General features: G+C 48.9%; 1 protein-coding gene across 2 annotated transcripts; it reads right to left on the reverse strand.

Moving 5' to 3' along the window:
• Window positions 1–1,666: 1,666 nt before the first annotated feature.
• Window positions 1,667–20,212, reverse strand: POMT1 (protein O-mannosyltransferase 1). Of its 2 annotated transcripts, XM_066580194.1 has the most exons (20): window positions 20,071–20,212; window positions 15,208–15,364; window positions 14,709–14,815; window positions 14,339–14,389; window positions 11,585–11,731; window positions 9,630–9,741; window positions 8,852–8,917; window positions 8,683–8,776; window positions 8,449–8,604; window positions 7,674–7,804; window positions 7,487–7,582; window positions 7,318–7,410; window positions 7,124–7,220; window positions 6,481–6,573; window positions 6,035–6,155; window positions 5,863–5,960; window positions 5,632–5,745; window positions 2,554–2,680; window positions 2,286–2,463; window positions 1,667–2,215 (listed from the first exon to the last, which is right to left on the reverse strand). In XM_066580194.1, the coding sequence occupies exons 2-20, from the start codon at window positions 15,327–15,329 to the stop codon at window positions 2,044–2,046; spliced, it is 2,175 nt and encodes a 724-aa protein (XP_066436291.1). In that variant the 5' UTR covers window positions 15,330–15,364; window positions 20,071–20,212; the 3' UTR covers window positions 1,667–2,043. The 2 variants fall into 2 exon arrangements, with proteins under 2 accessions (XP_066436291.1, XP_066436292.1); XM_066580195.1 differs by lacking the exon at window positions 8,852–8,917.
• Between the last annotated feature and the right edge of the window lie 1,197 nt (window positions 20,213–21,409).

The following is a 21,409-nucleotide window of genomic DNA, read 5'->3' on the forward strand; positions in this document are numbered from 1 at the left end:
GGCTGTGGAGCATGTTGGGATATGGGCTGGGGTCCGCCACGGCTGCTGTAGATAATCGGACGTGACATTTCACAAGCCGTTTACACATTTCCTGGTCCAGGCTGCTGCCTTTGATTGACGACCGAGAGAACAGTAGTCGGCGCACTGATGGGGGTTGTAGTCCCAGTTATTACATTTATCCGTCCAGCAGAGGGTAGCATTACTCTAAGGAGTAAATTCTGACTGTTATATAATAGACCCCCCCCCCCCCCTAGGCACAGGGCAGGGGGTCCGCCGCTGTACACAGTATTCTCAGTGTCTGTTTCTCATGTTAATGGTGGTAACATCGTTGTCATTAAAAGTTGAATTATCTTGTCCCTTTTGCCTCACATGTTGTCGGTCTTGTAGACGGCTGGTTAATTGCATCTAAAATAATTTGGAAAGTTTTCTTGCTTAATCTCCCGTTTTGTGTCTGCAGCTCCTCTGCAGACCTATGTGTGGCCACGGTTACAGACAAACCGATGTAGTCGGAGGGCCCTTGCTTTATAAACTGGCAATCGCTCACCTATGAATGACTGTTTATGGCGCTCGGGGATCTTCGGCGCTGCGACTCCATTCAGTGAGCGATTATCCCTCGTGTAGAAGTTACCGCTGGGATGACTGTCAGGCGCGGACGTGACCGCCAGGCGTCCCGTGTAAAAGGACTCTGATCCTGCAGCTTTTTCTTGCCATGAGGTCTAGTTGATCCCAGCCGTGTTCATTGCAGTCCTGCACTTTGAAACTTGTTTTACAGTGATACAGAATATAAGCGTCCCATGAGGACTAGCCCCGAAGTTGGTTAAAGAGGTGAGAAAAACTGTAGGGACCTTTCACAGGAGCCGGAATTGGTCTGTGTGGACATTTCTAGGTCACCCTGTTATCCCTATGGTGATTGGACTGTGCATCGGCGGCGGAAGGACGTCTTCTAGAATTGTTGTGGATTTCTCACATACAGATGACGTCATTTTGCAATTAGTCTGCATTAAAAAAAAAAGCAGAGAATTCCACAGCACAAATGTCGCAACAAAAACCCACCTCCGCGCTGCATCCTGTGGGAGGGGCCCGTTACACGGATTTTGGAGACGCACAAATATAACCTCCATTCTTATAAACGGGATCATATATATGAGTGATGTTTTCCTGCATGGCACCCCAGTGCGATGCAGGAAACAAGTTGCAGGATATTCCATATTGCTGCGTGATCTCGCATCGCAGTGTCCATTGTCCCCAGTGAGGCCGGCGGTGGCAGCAGCTGCAGCCCCATTGAAAGCAATTGGAGAAAAGCGCCATTCACACACACAGATGATCGCTCAGAATTCATCAGAAACTGACAGTTTTGAGCGCTCATTTTGCATTCGGTACTGATGGGTTAATTATCCCATTAGCAGCTAATTAGCGTCCTTTGCTCCCACTGAGCAGCCAGTTAACCCCATTATAACAGCTTAGGCGTCACCACTTCATTGCTGCCCATGCCGGTAAACATTCTAGTCAAATTTCACCTTGATCATATTCTATTGGCAAATGGATATGATCAGCAGCTTCAGCAAATAAGAATGCTTGCTGTCAGTGAATGGAAACAAATCTTGGAAGATTTCACCTTTTTCAAGATGCCTCCCTCAGACCAGTCAGTGACACTATAAACCTTACATAAGGCTAAATACTTTTATTTTGGGGACACTACAGATATCAGATTCTCTTCAGCTGGGAGGAGCTTCCTCCTGTACTCAGTGCTGCCCCCTGCTGAGTCATGTACTTCTCTACTACTGACTTAACTGCAGCCCTCGCTGCATGGAGGCCAGACCGTCTGCTCTGTTGTGCTCATCTGGGCTTTAGCCCATCCCGCCACAGCACCACCTGCTGGTCGTTTCCAGCGTGACCCTCAGTCCTCACAGTAGACCCCTTTATCTTCCTAACCTCTAGTTCGCTATTCTCAAACCCCTTAAGTTGACTCTGTGGCATCTTGAGGCCGAGGAGCTCATCATCTTCTCCGTGTAACCAGCGCAGGTTCTCATCTACCTGAAGACATCACTTTCTGATAAGAATGTCCCAAGTGTCTTTCCACCTTAAATTCCTTAACTCTTGCTGTGACAGGGCCGACAGGCCGTAGGTGAGGGGGCAAAGTGCAGTAAAGGTCAGGATGACAGTGGACATCCACACCAGCAGGAGAGCACAGAAGGTGTTCCGTAGGGCGTCGGACCTGGAACAGAGAGAGACATGAGCACAGACCCCAGGGGGAGCGCCGGGGCCCATCGGAGCGCGGGACTCACCGGATCACATGCTGGTGGACGTGTTCCAGCACCGGAGGCAGCAGCAGGATCTGCAGCGTCAGAGCTGGGAGGTAGTGATACAGAAAGAGGGTCTTCTCCATCAGGAAGAACGGCAAGTAATTCACCACCCATCCTCCGAGGCACAGCGTCCCAGTGAGCTGTAGCGCCTGCCATGTGTCTGCGGATACAACATATGGTCAGGGAATTCCCGATGATCAGGATGCCAGCGATCTGCATGCTTCCATAGACCGCGGATTACAGCCAGCACCTTGTGGAATGTCGTAGACTCGCCGGCGCTGCCGCAGCAGGTAGTACAGGAAGAGGACGATGTAGAAGACCGCACCGGCGTTGGCAGAATACCAGATCACAGGGTTCCCCAGCAGCTGGATCTGAGCCTGAAGGGACAAGCGAGACAGGAGCACCGTTACTGCAGTGACCAAAACTGTAGTAAAAGCCACAGAACTGCTGCAAAGTCGTAAAGCGAAACCCTAAACCACTAATGACTTACTTACACTGGTCCCACAGCAAAATGCCACCATCATGGCACAGGGGGTCGAACCAACCCCCACTGCGAACACACTACAAGGCCGTGCAGCTCTGACCCAGAGGGTGTTTGATGGCAGAGACCCCCTTTAAGAAACAATCTAGAAAAAGCTGCTGCCGCAGCGAGTTATGCAAATAACAGGCCGGAGGGGCGATACCTTCTACAGCTTTAAACCCGCGTCCTCCTGCAGCTGTGCCCTAGACCTGACCCAGGGAAGCAGGTTTCTTGGCATATCCCTTGAAAGGGGTTGTCCACTTGTAAACTATTGATGGTCTAGTCTTCGGCTAGGTCAACAATAGTGGATTGGTGGGGTTTATTGCCAAGGACCTCCACCAGTCAACTGTTGTCTAGGCCACCGCACTGAGCAGATTTCTGTAGGAAGCAGACAGCACCATTCTCAATGCAGTGGCCAGGCTTAGTATTGCAGGCAAAGTTCCCATTTAAGTGAATGGCCTGTAATACTATCTGCAGTGCTCAGTGTGCATGGGGTAGTCTAAAAGGTAACTATACACAGGATGATTAGCACCCAAATTATTGCCAGAAACCCCAAATTCAGGCATTAGTCATCCTGTACACAAGCCTCCACCATCAGGCCAATGAGAGACAAATTGCTCATTTGTCAGAGTTGCTTAATTTTTAGCTCACCTAAAAACCAAGTGATCGTTAGATCATGTAAACGAGAGCCGCTTAATGTGTCATCGACTGCTTATTTACTGCGAATGGAGGAAAGTATCCAATCACAAGACAACTGTCACAGGCGCGGCCGTCGTCCCGAGTAAAGGGACCTTAAAGGAGCTTTCCCGAGTTGTACAATTTCTGTAAATCCAGCCCCCATGCAGTAAAATAAGCATAGACTTACCTCTCCCGTCTCCCACTCTGCTGGTTGCCTGTGTCCAGGCTGCAGTCCTGCCCAGTTTACAGACCGTCGCAGGCGCTGCAGCACTGACCTCTATTATAGGCTGCAGCGCCTGTGATGTCCTGTAAACCAACTGCGGCAGCCTCTGAATGTGACATCAGAAGGGAGACCGGGAGCGACGGGAGACAGGAGAGGTGTATATAAGCTTGTGGTTTTACTGCATGGGGGGCTGGATTTAAAGAAACTGTACAACTTGGAGAATGCGTCGTAGGAATCCCCACAACCATCTGCAGAGAGACCCCAGGAGCAAGCAGATCAGAGGCAGAACAAGGAGAAAGGATAGAAGCAGGTAATACAAGGTCTTCCCCAAGACCGAAGGGCAGCGCTGGTAACAGAATCTTTAAGAGCCACATCAACAAAAGTTAGGGGTTCCTAGGAGCTGGCCTGCTGAGGTCACTCATATTCACCCGGCATCATGTAGACCGCGGACTACTTCTGCGCACAAGGCCACACACCCCTTTATACAGTAGAACGCGTTTGAGCGCTGTCTGCTCTATTTTAGTACATTTAGCGCTTTTTACATCTCCACCCGTTGTAATGAGGGGGTGCGTTAAAAAATGGTGCATTTTAACACGTGAGAGCAGCCTGACACAGAGAGCTCGTCCTGTCATTACGAGCGCGCAGGAGCTGCTGTACACAAGACGAGCGGAATAAGAAAAAATGCCCAAAGGTGCCAAATGGGTAGGGGAAAGCAAACTCAGAGACCCAGCAAGTGTGTGGCATCCAATCGTACCACACTAAAATCCATGAAAAGTCAGACCATCCAATCACTGTATTGCCATCCGCAGCCACTCGGGTGTAACAGGAAAAAACAAGGTGCCCGGACTTTGGTTATTCCTCCATATGCTGCACAGGAGCTGGAAGCTTTGCAGGACAGCGACCATTCAATACGCAGTGCCTCCTGTCCTATGAGCTTCATGGGCAATGATAAGGTCCCTTTAATAAGACAAATAAGTCAGGGGCGCAGCTAAAAGCCCATTGGCCTAGGTAGAATAAGTTCAGCTTGGGCCCCATCCCTACTCTTCATGGCTGCCGGCTTTGATCTAAGTCATTCAGCTGGATGACTGGGTCTCTTACGTGGCCGACCGATGCAGCGCCAACTGCGAGGGACAGTGCTAGAGTGTTAAAAGCTTAACCTCAGAGCTTAAAGCTAATGTCACGCAGGCGAGTGCTTTACGGGCCGTGAAACATGCCCAGATATCGCGCCCGCCAGCATGCTATTGTGCCGTGGATGTAAGGCAGTTTTGTATCAGCTGCGGCAGAGGTTTGCAGAGCGTTTTCAATGGGAAACCTCGCATCACACCCGCATGCATCTAGCACGTGATGCAATGCTTGGCCAGCCCTATTGAAAAGAATCGGCGATGCAATGGCACACCCAAAGATAGGCCATGCCACAAAGATTCGTGGCCGTGTGAACCCGGCTTAAAGTGTGTACGCCCTCCGGGTGCAGGGTTTGTATGGATTGGGATTGGCAGCTGACCCTGCTCCATACACAGTGTGTGGCGGCTGTCTCTGACAGCTGACACTGATCACAGCTATTAACCCTTTAAATGCTGTCAATTTTGACAGCGGCATTTAAATGCCACAATCTACTACTGGCTACTTCTATGCCATCACTTTCTAATAGTGATCCCTTCTGTGTCGTTAAGGCCTAACTGTGACCCCTGTGCTCTTACACCCCAATCATGGCTGGGCTGCTGTTACACGGTGTGAAGCGCTGTGTATGCAATGTGTGCTTGGGCAAGTGGAAATGAAAAGTACCTTCTGCTTAAGAGATTGGAAACGGAAGCAGCGGTAGGTGTTATTGTGGCGCAGGGGACCTTAAGGGCCAAGTCACAATTGCAACCCCTATTACTACGTCAATAGAGCCGTCTGAGTCCACTTACCGTAGTCCTAGGGTGGAGCCAGTAAGCAATGCTGGTATCCAGCGTGATCCAGTCCAGGGGGGACGAGCAGTACTTGTGCTCCGGACTCTCACTCCGCATGGTCAACAACTTCCACTATAGGGACAGAGAAAGCAAGGACTAGATGGAAGAGGGTGCATGAACCAGCGCTCGGCCTGTGCCCCCCGCGCTCCTGCATGCAGCACTGCCATGAATCACATATTAGCGATCTACCTGCAGCTCCCAGAATCGAGCCATGAAGCTGAGGTTCCTCCCGACGTCCATCTGTGCCGGCGCCTGCAGCTCCTCTTCCCTCTCCGCCTGCTCCCGGCCTATAAGAAGCGCAGATATTCATGATGTCCCTGATTGGAGCAGATTAGGAGGTTGCGCCCTGCTATGCACTCACTCCTGCCGTAGCGATGCTCCTCCACGTTCCACACCAGGCTCGGATGAGAAGCTTTCGCCATCTTGTCACCCACAACCTCCAGTTGCCGGAAGCCCCAGTTTGGTAATGTAGAGCCACTGAGCTGCGGCAGATAATGCAAGTCACCAGCGAGTTCCTCAAGCCTCATCGGTGCCAAGGCGGATTTTATTTGTCTCCATTAAGTGCTTATTCACACGTTGCGGTTTTATCTGCAACTTTTCAAAATCTCCGCAGCTTTGCACAATTTTAGAAAAGTGCAGCAAAAACCGTGACATGACTGCAACGTGTGAGTAATTCCACACCAGCTCATCCCTCGCTATTCCATCACTGTCCTCATCAAGCAAGTTACTGTAATCATATTCAATACCGACAGCAACTGCAGCATGATATGGCTGGTAACAGGGAACAATAGCTTTCAACGCTCTTACCTTCAGTGCAGATGATGTGTTCACATGAAGCAGCTTCACCTCAGACAGGATGGTCTTCCATGTGTCTCTATCAGACTCCCGATTTACGATCTCCTGGAAAGAAGAGGTGAAAAGTTTTTTTTGTGAAGTTGGCAGTAACCCAACTGTGGCAAGAGCTCTGTTTGCGATCAGTGAATGGAAACCTGCTATGCCGTTATGGGTGCACGGCTCGTTACAGTGGATCAGGCCTCTCCTAACTGGACGGCAAACATTGACTGATACATGGGAACAGTCCTAGGGACACGTAGTGGAAATGCTGCAGATTTTCCGCAGCGGAAAGCTCCACGGCAAAATCTGAACCATTGGTGAAAATTTTGACTCCGTTTCAACTGCAGATCCACAGCGGATTGCAGCCTGCAACGCCTCTCCTCTCCCCTCCCCTCGGAATACTGAGCCCTAATTGCAATGCACACGGCTCACCTGGCGTCACCTGCCCAGCGGCGGGCTCAGTAGCGGTTGCAGGATGTGCGCGGCAGTGAGGGCTCAGTATTCCGAGGGGAGAGGGGTGGTGTTGCAGGCTGCAATCAGCTGTGGATTTTTCCGCTAGCGCTTGAACATACCCCTAAGCAGTGATCTCCCCCTTGTCTCAGAAGCTGACACTCACCACCTTCCATAAGGTCTGTGCCGGCATAGAGATGTTATAGTCAATGTAACAGGAGATTTCTTGGGCGTAGGGTGAAAAGGGAGCGGCGACGTCATGTCTGCGGGGGAAGGAAATGCGGATAACACGATCACCGAGCAGCCAGCATGCGGCTAACGTCCAGGTCTAACACGACACATACATGAAGGGACACATACGTGTTAAGGAAGCGTGCCGTTATCCCATGCAGCAGCTGTATGGTGTCTCCGTGTTTCACGGGCCGCGGTGGGGAGCCGACAACCATGTCCTGCCTGAATAAGCAACAACACAATAGTTTCCTCTCGCATCTCAAGGAAGCGCCACACACAGACCGTATCCTGCGATTACCGCGTCGGGTCCTTCACGATCCACCAGTTGTTGACGTCCTTGTAGGGATAACAGGTGACTTGCTGCTGGTGCGAGCTCCCACGTCCCCCCTCATACCTGCAGGGCGAGAACTGAAGATGTAAGGACTGGAGCGCCCCTTTAAGTAGAATATCCTACCCCTCCTCCCGACATTGCAAGGTGCACTCACATGATCGGGTAGGTGCTCTTGTGTGAGTGCAGCCAGCAGGGCACTGGTTTACCCAGCGTGTTCCGGAGTGTGATCTGTGATCCAAATGCCACCTCCAGCGGCTGCCCCTGGGTGATGCGGGACAAGCCGCCCTGACAAGAAAGAGGTCGTCAATGCTTCAGGACCTCTTGTAGAGGTACATGAGCAGACAAGAGGCCTGTTCTATTCACCGACGGAAAGCAGAGATATTAAAAACCTAAAACTATTAGGAAGCTGCAAAGTTTTTACTAAACACTAATAAAATGGGTTGTACCAAGAAGAGCTTTTATCACCTATCCACAGGATGCCCCAATGATCCCAAGGGGGGTCCTGTGTCCCCCTCCTCCTCACTACAGGCTAATTGCACCCCCTGCAGTGGCATCAGACTGAATGCAGCAGCGGTCGCCCATGTGCAATGCTGCTCCGTTGAAATGAAGGCAGCGGTGCTGAGCTTGTGCGACCGCCACACCATTCTGTCTTAAAGTTACCGCGGGGGGAGGGGGCAGCGAGCCCATAGTGAGGAGAAGAGGGGGACACAGGACCTGTTATTGAGATCAGTGAGGGTCTCAGCTGTGAGACCCCCACTGATCAGACTTTTATCATCCAGCTTATGGATAGGTTATAAGAGTTGTTCTTGGTACAACTCCATTACGTTTTATCTACATGAAGGCAGAGACCCCTGTGATGCGGTTGGGGGTCTCCATCGGACGTGGGCTTCTGCTTGAGCCCCTTGGATTGTCTTATGTGTTAGGGTTACCTCCAGACCGGACTGGAACGCGCTGCTCATGATGTGGTCGTGGGGTCCGGACCGCGTCAGTATTGACAGGTGGATGTAGAAGGTCCCCAGGTACAGGAGCACTGGGAGCAGCAGCAGGGCCAAACCACGGGCCCCCAAGTGACAAAGTACCACCACCTGCACATTAAGAGAGCGTGCTGAGAGTCCGTCCACCCACAATGCACCAGGGGGAGGGCCGAAACGTCACATACGTACATTGGACAATTTCCGGTCCCCGAGCAGCTGCCAGCTGTGCACCCCGGCGAGCGCCAGGATCAGGAGGTAGGAGAAGAGACCGACGTACTTGACTCTGAGGATGAGAGGAGAACATCAGAGAGGTGAAGTAAAGGCGGGAGATAAGGTGTGAGGAGAAGGAGCCGCTTACCCCACCGCAAAGGAGCAGGAGACACCGGTCAGGAGCAACCACAACCACCAGCGGGCAGAGAATGGACTGCAGAGGAAGACTCAGAGTTAGTGACTAAACAGACAGGAGGAGGGGAGGGGATGGGCCCTGGTACACTGCACCGAATCCACATCACTGTGACGTAGAATAGTGAGTGCAGCTCTGCAGTATAATATAGGATGTAACTCAGGAGCAGTACAGGATAAGTAATGTATGTATACAGTGACTCCAGCAGCAGAATAGTGAGTGCAGCTCTGCAGTATAATATAGGATGTAACTCAGGAGCAGTACAGGATAAGTAATGTATGTATACAGTGACTCCAGCAGCAGAATAGTGAGTGCAGCTCTGGAGTATAACACAGGATGTAACTCAGGATCAGTACAGGATAAGTAATGTATGTATACAGTGCCTCCACCAGCAGAATAGTGAGTGCAGCTCTGGGGTATAATACAGGATGTAACTCAGGAGCAGTACAGGATAAGTGATGTATGTACACAGTGACTCCACCAGCAGAATAGTGAGTGCAGCACTGGAGTATAATACAGGATGTAACTCAGGAGCAGTATAGGATAAGTAATGTATGTACACAGTGACTCCACCAGCAGAATAGTGAGTGCAGCTCTGGAGTATAATACACGCTGTAACTGAGGATCAGTACAGGATAAGTAATGTATGTACACAGTGACTCCACCAGCAGAATAGTGAGTGCAGCTCTGGAGTATAATACAAGATAAGTAACGTGCAACTCACTAGACTCACCTGGTTTGCTGATGGCTGTTAAACCTGAGGTATGACAGGACAGCTAGGAGGATGAAAAATATGAGGATGGACTCCAGAAGAATCAGGCGAGACTGCGTGACCAGAGAATTTTCTAAAATTGTGACAAAATGAACAGTGATGAATCCACCAGGTATTTCGTCTCCAAAAGAGTATTACTGCAAATAATCTACTGGGGAAAATAAATCCAGCGTTTCGTGTATGGAGCGACTATAAAAATAAAGGGGTGAAATCAGCCGAAAACCAGCTACATCTTAGGGCCGCCCCGACCGGGCCAAATCTGCTGCGACATTTCCACTAGGAGAATTGCTGCAGAAACTCCAGTGTTTCTATTAGACGCCGCGGAGGAGACGTTACACGCGGTGGACAATTTCCGCAGTAAATCCATAGAAGTATTTTTTTAGATGCCGCCGATCCCGATGCTGCAGAATGTCTTTATGCTGTGGAGTTTAAATATAAAGGCAGAATTTCACAATTTTCTGTACGGGAAAACGTGACCAAATCGGCTCCTCTTGGTGTGGAATGACTGCGGGTATCCCATTGCGGAATATCCACAACCAAAGGCGGCCTGAGGGGCTTCCATAGGATGGGGTATAAATATCTGATGGTTGGGGTCCGACTGCTGGGACCCTCAGCGATCCAAAGAACAGCACAACCTGAATACCGTGAGTGGAGCGGCGGCGCAAATGTTGCTTCACTCTTGTCTATGGGATGGAGGGAGAACACGGAGCGCATCGATGCCCCGTCTGTCCCATAGAAGTGATGGGAGTAGAGGGTGCGCAGGGATTCGAGGCACATCGTCCTCCGGTCCCAATCCCAGAGATCAGACCTTTATCTCGTACTCTGTGGGCGAGGGCCCATTTACACTGAACAATTATGATGCAAAAAATTATTGGATCGCGCAAATTTGACGGTTTATCGTTCAGTGGAAATACGGCCAACGACCGAACAGCAAACCATAATATGTTCACTTATCGCTCATTTTATGTAGGCTTCAGTCGTTCCCATTGATTGGCAGAGCCCCCCCAATCAAGGAAACGACGAAAAAATGTAACCGTTATCTGTGCGTGTAAACTGACGGCATTTTAATCCCTTCCCACCCCCGGACATAAATATCACCATCGATGTGGATTAGCGCATGTAGAGGCTTTACAGAGAGAAGATGAGTTGCCACTGCAACCGGACGCTAGACAACAGCATCAGGGTTTGCCATGGCCTGCGATCACTGTGAGAAATGATAATGTACTGCAGTACAGAAGTACTGCAATGTATTATCAGTGTGATCACCGCATCGCTGGATCAAGTCCACTACAGGGAAATAAAAATTTAAAAATTTTTATTTTTTTTAAAGTAGTAAAAAAAAAAAATTAAATAAAAATTTTTTGGCAAAATTTCCCCATGGCTTAAAAAAAAAGTAAAAACCGCCGGCGTCAGTGGAAGAGTCAAGTTATGGCTTTTAAAAAGTGAGATGAAAATCTCAGAAAATGGTCACATCCTTAGAACCAAAATCAGCGGCGTCACTGAGGGGATAGAGCAAACTACTCGCCATCGTTCGCTCGTTCCAACGATTCAGCGCTCCGTGTAAAAGGACTCTGAGGGGGAGATATCTTTAGAGGGGAAACGCTTTAATAAGAGGTGCTGCACGTTTGACATCAGAGTGACATGCCAAACGGTTTGATCATAGGGGGGGGGTCCCGCTTCTGAGACCCCAGCTGATCACCCACCCAAGTGCTGTGCCTCTGCCTTTACTGCTTGTGGGCTGCTGAAGGCTGACACATGGAAGTCTATGGACATCTATCTGTCCGTCTTCAGTTGCAGGAAGCATAGAGGATAGCTGAAGGGCCCAGAACTTGGGTGAGCGCTGCAGATCTGGGGAGCAGCGGGGTCTCAGCAACGGGACCTCCATGAACTACATCAACGGGAGAAGGTAAACTCACCAAACAGAATGAGAAGTGCAGCGGCAACTGCGGTCCAGGAGGAGCAGCCCAGCTCAACCACTATCTGATAGGCAAGTGGGACGCAGAGGCCTCCGGACACGGCAGGAAGCAGACGCAGCGACCACACGGGGACATTACTGCTGTACTCTGCAGGGGAGAGAATAATGGACATCAGCCTCAGCAGCGGGGAAACTGGTCAGCAGAATATTGGGACGCACATAGAAGGGGATGAAATTCGTTTTTAATTACATTTTCCATCTGTTGTTGGACTGCCTTTGGCCTCCATGACTGCAGTAACCCCCCACCAGATTCCCATAGGTGTTGGAGGGATTTCAAGTCTGGAGATGTCCTGCTCCCCACAGTGTGCCGTATGACATGGGATGTCCCTGTACCCATTAGTGGTGAAGATGAACTTCACTATAACCAATGGCCCTAACAACCCCCACCGTAACAGAACCTCATCAAAACCTTACTGTTGGGACGATGCCGTCACGTAGAAACCACTCTCCAGGCAACCACCACACCCAAGTGCCGCCATCCGATCTGAAGATAGTGTACTGTGATTCAGCCATCCACAACACTTGCTTCCACTCACTTACAGTCCGTCGCTCTAAGCCCCATCGCAGGCGCCGCTGTGCAGTCACTACTGTGATGCTGTGTGCAGACGCTCGTCCATGGTAACCCTTCACATGTAGTTCCCTACGGAGGGTTCTGGTGCTAATGGATGTCCCAATGGCCTGTGAGGCCTCCTGAGCGAGGGCAGACGATGTGTGTGATGTCTTCACAGCTCCTACAAGGCTTCGTTGTCCACGTTCTGTCAGTTTACGAGGTCTCCCTGAACATGGCGGCACCGCACACACCGGATGGCCTCCATCCCCCAATAACATGGCCAACAGCGGGCTCTGGAAGGTCCAGAAGCTGCGATGTCCGTACTGATTGGTGGTGACATCTCCATGCCAGACCCCGCTGTCAGCTCTACACCTGGTGACATCCCCCCGCTAGACCCCGCTGTCAGCTCTACACCTGGTGACATCCCCCCGCCAGACCCCGCTGTCGGCTCTACACCTGGTGACATCCCCCCGCCAGACCCCGCTGTCGGCTCTACACCTGGTGACATCCCCCCGCCAGACCCCGCTGTCGGCTCTACACCTGGTGACATCCCCCCGCCAGACCCCGCTGTCGGCTCTACACCTGGTGACATCCCCCCGCTAGACCCCGCTGTCGGCTCTACACCTGGTGACATCCCCCCGCTAGACCCCGCTGTCAGCTCTACACCTGGTGACATCCCCCCGCTAGACCCCGCTGTCAGCTCTACACCTGGTGACATCCCCATGCCAGACCCCGCTGTCAGCTCTACACCTGGTGACATCCCCATGCCAGACCCCGCTGTCAGCTCTACACCTGGTGACATCCCCATGCCAGACCCCGCTGTCAGCTCTACACCTGGTGACATCCCCATGCCAGACCCCGCTGTCAGCTCTACACCTGGTGACATCCCCCTGCTAGACCCCGCTGTCAGCTCTACAAGTGGTAACATCTCACCACCAGACCCCGTTGTTGGCTCTACACCCGGTGACATGATGGTTTCTGTACTGGAGTCTCCTGTGTGATGCTCTCCTCATACCTGATGCTACACATCACTGATAGCACCGGACTGCTGAGGGGTCAATATTTTTTTTATATAAAGCATCTACTACCATGAAGTAACACCGGGGAGCATCTGAGTCATGTACGCACATAAGGCCTCGTTCACACAGGCGACAGATCTTCGCCGCAAGCAAATCGCAGCGATATCACGATTTTGTAGTGCTACCAAATACAAGACCTACCCCGAAAAAAAGCCCTAGCTGCAGAATTTTTATATATATGTAAAACTCATTTTATTGGCATTTTAAGGAAAGCATCCATGAGCAGGTCGCAGTAGTTACACCAACATTTCTAGTACAGTAGCGTTATTTATCACCAGACATTTTCCATCTAGGTGATTTCTGTACACAGAAATTATTATTATTATTTATTATTATTTTTTTTTTTTAAGTATACATCCCCTTAGACGCGCTGTCTGGGGCTCCTCTGCATCTTCTCCTCGGGTCCCCAGCAATGTTTTTCATCTCTTCTGGCCAGGGATTGAAAAATCCATGCCGCCTGGGAGCGCTGGCTGCGATTGGCTGATGCTTAGCCAATCAGAGCCAGCGCTCCATAAATGGCTGTGATTGGTTCATCGAGTGCTGGCTGTGATTGACTAAGCCTCAGCCAATCACAGTCAGCGCTTCCAGGAGGCGGGGGTTTTTGAACCGCGGCCAGAAGAGATGAAGGAGAAGTGCCGTGGAGAAGGCGCGCCGGAGAGGACAGCGCTTCTAAGGTGATGTATACTTTTTTACATTTTTTTTCCGGCAGCCAGGGCTGAGGTTATAGCTTTGACAAGAGGATTTCCTACTATCAAAGTTACATTGCAGCGCATGAAAATCGCGTTTTCATGCGATGCAACAGAGAGGTAGGCTCCATAGGGAAACATGGGCTACAAAACCTCACGAGTCACATGCATATCGCCGGACCCCCGGGGTTTTTGTTTCGGGATGTCACACACTCCAAAACATTGCAGGTATGAATTAACCCATAGGAGACCATGGGCTTCTCAAACATGCGATTTGTAGCATTGTTGCAACGCGTCAAAATCGTGCGACTTTGTCACCCGTGTGTACAAGGCCTAACAGAAATGCCCAACTGCCCGCTGCCCCCGCGGACGTCACTTACCTGCCCCAATCCTGTTCCACATGAAGTTACCATCAAATCCCCCAAGATATCCTGCAAGAAAGAGAACGCAATAAAGACCAGAAATGGCAGACTGTTGGGATTCTACGCACGCACTCAGCTCCAAAGGGACAGATACACCAGTGCCGAACTATTAGGCGGCTTTTCCTACTAATCCGACATCTTTGTCTCTGGATTATCAGGGTTCTGGATTACTGGAATGTTCATAATGTACACACAGGCTAATTCTACCACGTAGGAGAGAAGGTCCTGGCCCAAGAGCTTACAATCTGAAGGTCGTGATCTGGCTGGTTGCTATGGGGCCACGTGCAGCACTTGCACTCATATCATCTGTTTCAGAGGGTCTTCTTACCTCCAAGAGCCAGCAGCAGGTGTCCTAGCGGGGGTCCGCTGTCATCCAAGAAGAATACACGCTTCATGTACAGAGAGATGAACTGACCGTAATAAACCTCGTCAAATCTGCGGGTGAGAAACGGCGCAAAAACATTAAATGGCCCCCTAGACCCCAAAAAAAGGATTTTCATCACTAAGTAACTTTTTAAATACACCTTGTGCTTCAATTCCTCACAATCTCTGCTTGTTGTCAGTGAATGGGAACATTTTTGCTTACATCTAGAGACTGAAACCCACCCTGACCTCAAATTTCTCAGAGCTGAGGGTTTGTTACAGTTGCATCTAGTCTACACAATCTTCTGGAGATCTGCAGGTTGGTGACCCCTATAGGCTCCTACTGCACATTACACTGATTTTAGTGCATCCACTTCTTGCAAATGTTCCTGGCAGCAATCTGCTGTGAATGTGCGATGCCCGAAGCCTGAGTGGGCATCATAATGGGTGAAGTGAACACTTACACCACTGCTGGCGGATGACAGAGACTCCAGAGTCGGCTCCAAAGCCCCAGCAGAGTCAGAGCCACAACTATAAGGTTCACTTCCACGGTGACGACAAAGGGAGAATTCTTCAATGCTGCCATCTTGCTGGTGGGGATGATGAGCCAAGAACCAGAAACTGGAGGAGGAAGAGAAGGAAGATAATATATACCGAATATGTATAATATAAGAACATAAAGCACAGAGAGCAGAAAACCCTTATGTTACTAATAAGCCACAACCACAAACATCACCCCAACTCACAGGTAGAAGGAATCACTGTGTACATTACTTATCCTGTGCTGATCCTGAGGTACATCCTGTATTATGCTCCAGAGCTGCACTCACTATTCTGCTGGTGGAGTCACTGTGTACATACATTACTTATCCTGTACTGATCCCAAGTTACATCCTGTATTATACTCCAGAGCTGTACTCACTATTCTGCTGCTGGAGTCACTGTATACATACATTACTTATCCTGTACTGATTCTGAGTTCCATCCTGTATTATACTCCAGAGCTGCACTCACTATTCTGCTGGTGGAGTCACTGTGTACATACATTACTTATCCTGTACTGTTCCTGAGTTCCATCCTGTATTATACTCCAGAGCTGCACTCACTATTCTGCTGGTGGAGTCACTGTGTACATATATTACTTATCCTGTACTGATCCCGAGTTACATCCTGTATAGAGATGAGCGAGCGTACTCGGAAAAGCACTACTCGCTCGAGTAATGTGCTTTATCCGAGTATCGTTGTGCTCTGGTCTGAAGATTCGGGTGCCGCTGCGGCTGACAGGTGAGTCGCAGCGGGGAGCAGGGGAGAGCGGGCGGGAGAGAAAGATCTCCCCTCCGTTCCTCCCCGCTCTCCCCTGCAGCTCCCCGCTCCGTGCCGGCACCCGAATCTTCAGACCCGAGCACAGCGATACTCGGATAAAGCAAATTACTCGAGCGAGTAGTGCTTTTGCGAGTACGCTCGCTCATCTCTAATCCTGTATTATACTCCAGAGCTGCAATCACTATTCTGCTGGAGGAGTCACTGTGTACATACATTACTTATCCTGTACTGATCCTGAGTTCCATCCTGTATTATACTCCAGAGCTGCACTCACTATTCTGCTGGTGGAGTCACTGTGTACATACATTACTTATCCTGTACTGATCCTGAGTTCCATCCTGTATTATACTCCAGAGCTGTACTCACTATTCTGCTGGTGGAGTCACTGTGTACATACATTACTTATCCTGTACTGATCCTGAGTTATATCCTGTATTATACCTCAGAGCTGTACTCACTATTCTGCTGCTGGAGTCACTGTGTACATATTACTTATCCTGTACTGATCCTGAGTTACATCCTGTATTATACTCCAGAGCTGCACTCACTATTCTGCTGGTGGAGTCACTGTATACATACATTACTTATCCTGTACTGATTCTGAGTTACATCCTGTATTATACTCCAGGGCTGCACTCACTATTCTGCTGGTGGAGTCACTGTGTACATACATTACTTATCCTGTACTGATCCCAAGTTACATCCTGTATTATACCCCAGAGCTGCACTCACTATTCTGCTGGTAGGGTCACTGTGTACATACATTACTTATCCTGTACTGATCCTGAGTTACATCCTATATTATATTCCAGAGCTGCACTCACTATTCTGCTGGTGGAGTCACTGTGTACATACATTACTTATCCTGCACTGCTCCTGAGTTACATCCTGTATTATACTCCAGAGCAGTACTCACTATTCTGCTGGTGGAGTCACTGTGTACATACATTACTTATCCTGTACTGATCCTGAGTTACATCCTGTATTATACCCCAGAGCTGCACTCACTGTTCTGCTGGTGGAGTCACTGTGTACATACATTACTTATCCTGTATTATACTCCAGAGCTGCACTCACTATTCTGCTAGTGGAGTCACTGTGTACATACATTACTTATCCTGTACTGATCCCGAGTTCCATCCTGTATTATACTCCAGAGCTGCACTCACTATTCTGCTGGTGGAGTCACTGTATACATTACTTATCTTGTACTGATCCTGAGTTACATCCATCCTGTATTATACTCCAGAGCTGCACTCACTATTCTGCTGGTGGTGTCACTATGTACATACATTACTTATCCTGTACTGATCCCGAGTTCCATCCTGTATTATACTCCAGAGCTGCACTCACTATTCTGCTGGTGGAGTCACTGTGTACATACATTACTTATCCTGTACTGATCCTAAGTTACATCCTGTATGATATTCCAGAGCTGCACTGACTATTCTGCTGGTGGAGTCACTGTGTACATACATTACTTATCCTGTACTGATCCTGAGTTACATCCTGTATTATACCCCAGAGCTGCACTCACTGTTCTGCTGGTGGAGTCACTGTGTACATACATTACTTATCCTGTATTATACTCCAGAGCTGCACTCACTATTCTGCTGGTGGAGTCACTGTGTACATACATTACTTATCCTGTACTGACCCTGAGTTACATCCTTTATTAGACTCCAGAGCTGCACTCACTATTCTGCTAGTGGAGTCACTGTGTACATACATTACTTATCCTGTACTGATCCCGAGTTCCATCCTGTATTATACTCCAGAGCTGCACTCACTATTCTGCTGGTGGAGTCACTGTATACATTACTTATCTTGTACTGATCCTGAGTTACATCCATCCTGTATTATACTCCAGAGCTGCACTCACTATTCTGCTGGTGGTGTCACTATGTACATACATTACTTATCCTGTACTGATCCCGAGTTCCATCCTGTATTATACTCCAGAGCTGCACTCACTATTCTGCTGGTGGAGTCACTGTGTACATACATTACTTTTCCAGTACTGATCCTGAGTTCCATCCTGTATTATACTCCAGAGCTGCACTCACTATTCTGCTGGTGGAGTCACTGTGTACATACATTACTTATCCTGTACTGATCCTAAGTTACATCCTGTATGATATTCCAGAGCTGCACTCACTATTCTGCTGGTGGAGTCACTGTGTACATACATTACTTATCCTGTACTGATCCTGAGTTACATCCTGTATTATACCCTAGAGCTGCGCTCACTGTTCTGCTGGTGGAGTCACTGTGTACATACATTACTTATCCTGTACTGATCCTGAGTTCCATCCTGTATTATACTCCAGAGCTGCACTCAGTATTCTGCTGGTGGAGTCACTGTGTACATACATTACTTATCCTGTACTGATCCTGAGTTACATCCTGTATTATACCCCAGAGCTGCACTCAGTATTCTGCTGGTGGAGTCACTGTGTACATACAATACTTATCCTGTACTGATCATGAGTTACATCTTGTATTATACTCCAGAGCTGCACTCACTATTCTGCTGGTGGAGTCACTGTGTACATACATTACTTTTCCAGTACTGATCCTGAGTTACATCCTGTATTATACTCCAGAGCTGCACTCTCTATTCTGCTGGTGGAGTCACTGTGTACATACATTACTTATCCTGTACTGACCCTGAGTTACATCCTTTATTAGACTCCAGAGCTGCACTCACTATTCTGCTGGTGGAGTCACTGTATACATTACTTATCTTGTACTGATCCTGAGTTACATCCATCCTGTATTATACTCCAGAGCTGCACTCACTATTCTGCTGGTGGAGTCACAATGTACATACATTACTTATCCTGTACTGATCCCGAGTTCCATCCTGTATTATACTCCAGAGCTGCACTCACTATTCTGCTGGTGGAGTCACTGTGTACATACATTACTTATCCTGTACTGATCCTGAGTTACATCCTGTATTATACCCCAGAGCTGCACTCACTGTTCTGCTGGTGGAGTCACTGTGTACATACATTACTTATCCTGTACTGCTCCTGAGTTACATCATATATTATACTCCAGAGCTGCACTCACTATTCTGCTGGTGGAGTCACTGTGTACATACATTACTTATCCTGTACTGATCCGGAGTTATATCCTGTATTATACTCCAGAGCTGCACTCACTATTCTGCTGGTGGAGTCACTGTGTACATACATTACTTATCCTGTACTGATCCTGAGTTACATCCTGTATTATCCTCCAGAGCTGCACTCACTATTCTGCTGGTGGAGTCACTGTGTACATACATTACTTATCCTGTACTGACCCTGAGTGACATCCTGTATTATATTCCAGAGCTGCACTCACTATTCTGCTGGTGGAGTCACTGTGTACATACATTACTTATCCTGTATTATACTCCAGAGCTGAACTCACTATTCTCCTCGTGGGGTCACTGTGTACATACATTACTTATCCTGTATTATACTCCAGAGCTGAACTCACTATTCTCCTGGTGGGGTCACTGTGTACATACATTACTTATCCTGTACTGACCCCGAGTTACATCCTGTATTATACCCCAGAGCTGCACTCACTATTCTGCTGGTGGAGTCACTGTGTACATACATTACTTATCCTGTATTATACTCCAGAGCTGCACTCGCTGTTCTCTGCTTCTGCCATTAGGAGCTACCTGAGGAGCAGCTTGCTGTTTCCAGTAATCAGTTCTGTATGTAGGACCCCTCAGATCTACAGACATTATAAACACTCGTGGGGCACAATCTGCTGTCAGTGAATGGAAGCATCTACTCACTGACACAACGCTGATGAACAGCTGGGAGAATCCCAGGACTGCAGTCACTGAATACAAACAAGATACCCGTTCACTGATATGAAGCAGAGATACTGAGATCAGACATAAAGTCTATAGGAGTTGCAGAACTCCTAGAGCTTTACTGATAGAAGGTTCCCATGACGAGTGGGTGGTGAGATAACCGGCAATGGCGCCCACCTACCTCGGTGACTACTGCCCCATCCTCCGTGGTAACGGCGCACCGTATGCGCTCCAGCTGATCAGCAGCGACTAGTAAGGTCGGAGAAGAGCGGCGCTCGACTAGTAGAGTCTGCGTAAAGCCTACGTACAGCGACGCACGGACGTCGTTCACAAAGCGCTTCTACAGTCAGCCGCCAGAGGGCGCACTATAGGGAAAGGCAATACAATAATAACGTCGCCGCACAGAGAAGAAGCGGCCATATTGTTGGCGAGAAATCCCACCAATCGTCCAGATTTTAGTGTTTCTTTTCCTCCTTTTACAGTCATGATTGCACCCCAGTATACCCCAAACACAAGGAAATGGGTACATATGTTATGTAAGTCGCACACACCTACCTTTCGGGAGGGTGCATGAAGTTCTATACAGATCTTCAAAGTTGACATTGAGGGAGTTTTATTAATTGTATTAAAAAAAAACCTCTTTTTTATAATCTATAAATATTCCCTTTTCAGGGAGGGATCGGTTTGATTAATGAATGTAGAAGCCTAAAGAAAGGCGGCCTCCAGAAAACAAAAAAAAGCATTTTGGAGCGTTTCATACGCTGGCTACAGTAGACTCTGCATGCGCTTTCCCAGATGGATGTTTGGGGGCGCCGGCCGCTTTCTTCACGGGTCTCGTCTGGCCAGCTCTGAGCCACAGTAGCTGTTTAATATAATGTATGTTGGTTTCTGGCATACATTATATGAACTAAGGGCCGCACGCCCGCCGCTGCGAGGAGCTGCTCACATTAGGCTGCCTGTCCACGGGCGTTGCGGTTTCCTGCGGCAGATCTCCGCCGTAATTTGGTGACCTCAAGCAGGGAATGGCTATGCTTCTCCGCTCATGGACAGGGGGGCTGTGCTTTTCATAGCAACACTATGGAAAGCGGTCACTGCATTCCCTGTAGTCAGATTATTGCCGCGAGGAATGCAGTGAAAATTCGCCTGTGCACAGGAAGTTGCACTTTTGGTGTGCTCTAAAACGGCGAGTATTGTATCCCAGTCAACTGGCGCACAGGGCATAATAGACGCACCCCAGGGGCATTTCCATATTTTACAATTGACCCGCACCAAACCCCTGGCTGCAGTGTGATAGACATGATGATTATTTATAAAATGTCTATCGATTAATATAACCCAAATGTATTTTGCTGTTGTAATGACTCTAAGCTCTGAGGAGTCTAAAGGACACACACAATCTAATCATGGTATTTGCTAGCCCATGGATGGGTGATGTATTTGCTCTAAGTACATAGGGATTGCACAAGAGACCTCTAAGAGTTAAGGGCTATAGTGTTATGTGTATATCCTGTGTTCAATAC

This window comes from Eleutherodactylus coqui, chromosome 10 (genome assembly GCF_035609145.1).
Source record: "Eleutherodactylus coqui strain aEleCoq1 chromosome 10, aEleCoq1.hap1, whole genome shotgun sequence".
In the NCBI taxonomy this organism is placed as follows: domain Eukaryota; kingdom Metazoa; phylum Chordata; class Amphibia; order Anura; family Eleutherodactylidae; genus Eleutherodactylus; species Eleutherodactylus coqui.

Coding starts and splice junctions, on each gene's coding strand:
- POMT1 (XM_066580194.1), bottom strand. CDS start 15,329: ATGGCAGCATTGAAGAATTCTCCCTTTGTCGTCACCGTGGAAGTGAAC. Junction 8,605..8,682: donor GGGACCGGAAATTGTCCAAT/GTACGTATGTGA, acceptor CTTAATGTGCAG/GTGGTGGTACTTTGTCACTT. Junction 5,961..6,034: donor GGAGCATCGCTACGGCAGGA/GTGAGTGCATAG, acceptor CGCTTCTTATAG/GCCGGGAGCAGGCGGAGAGG.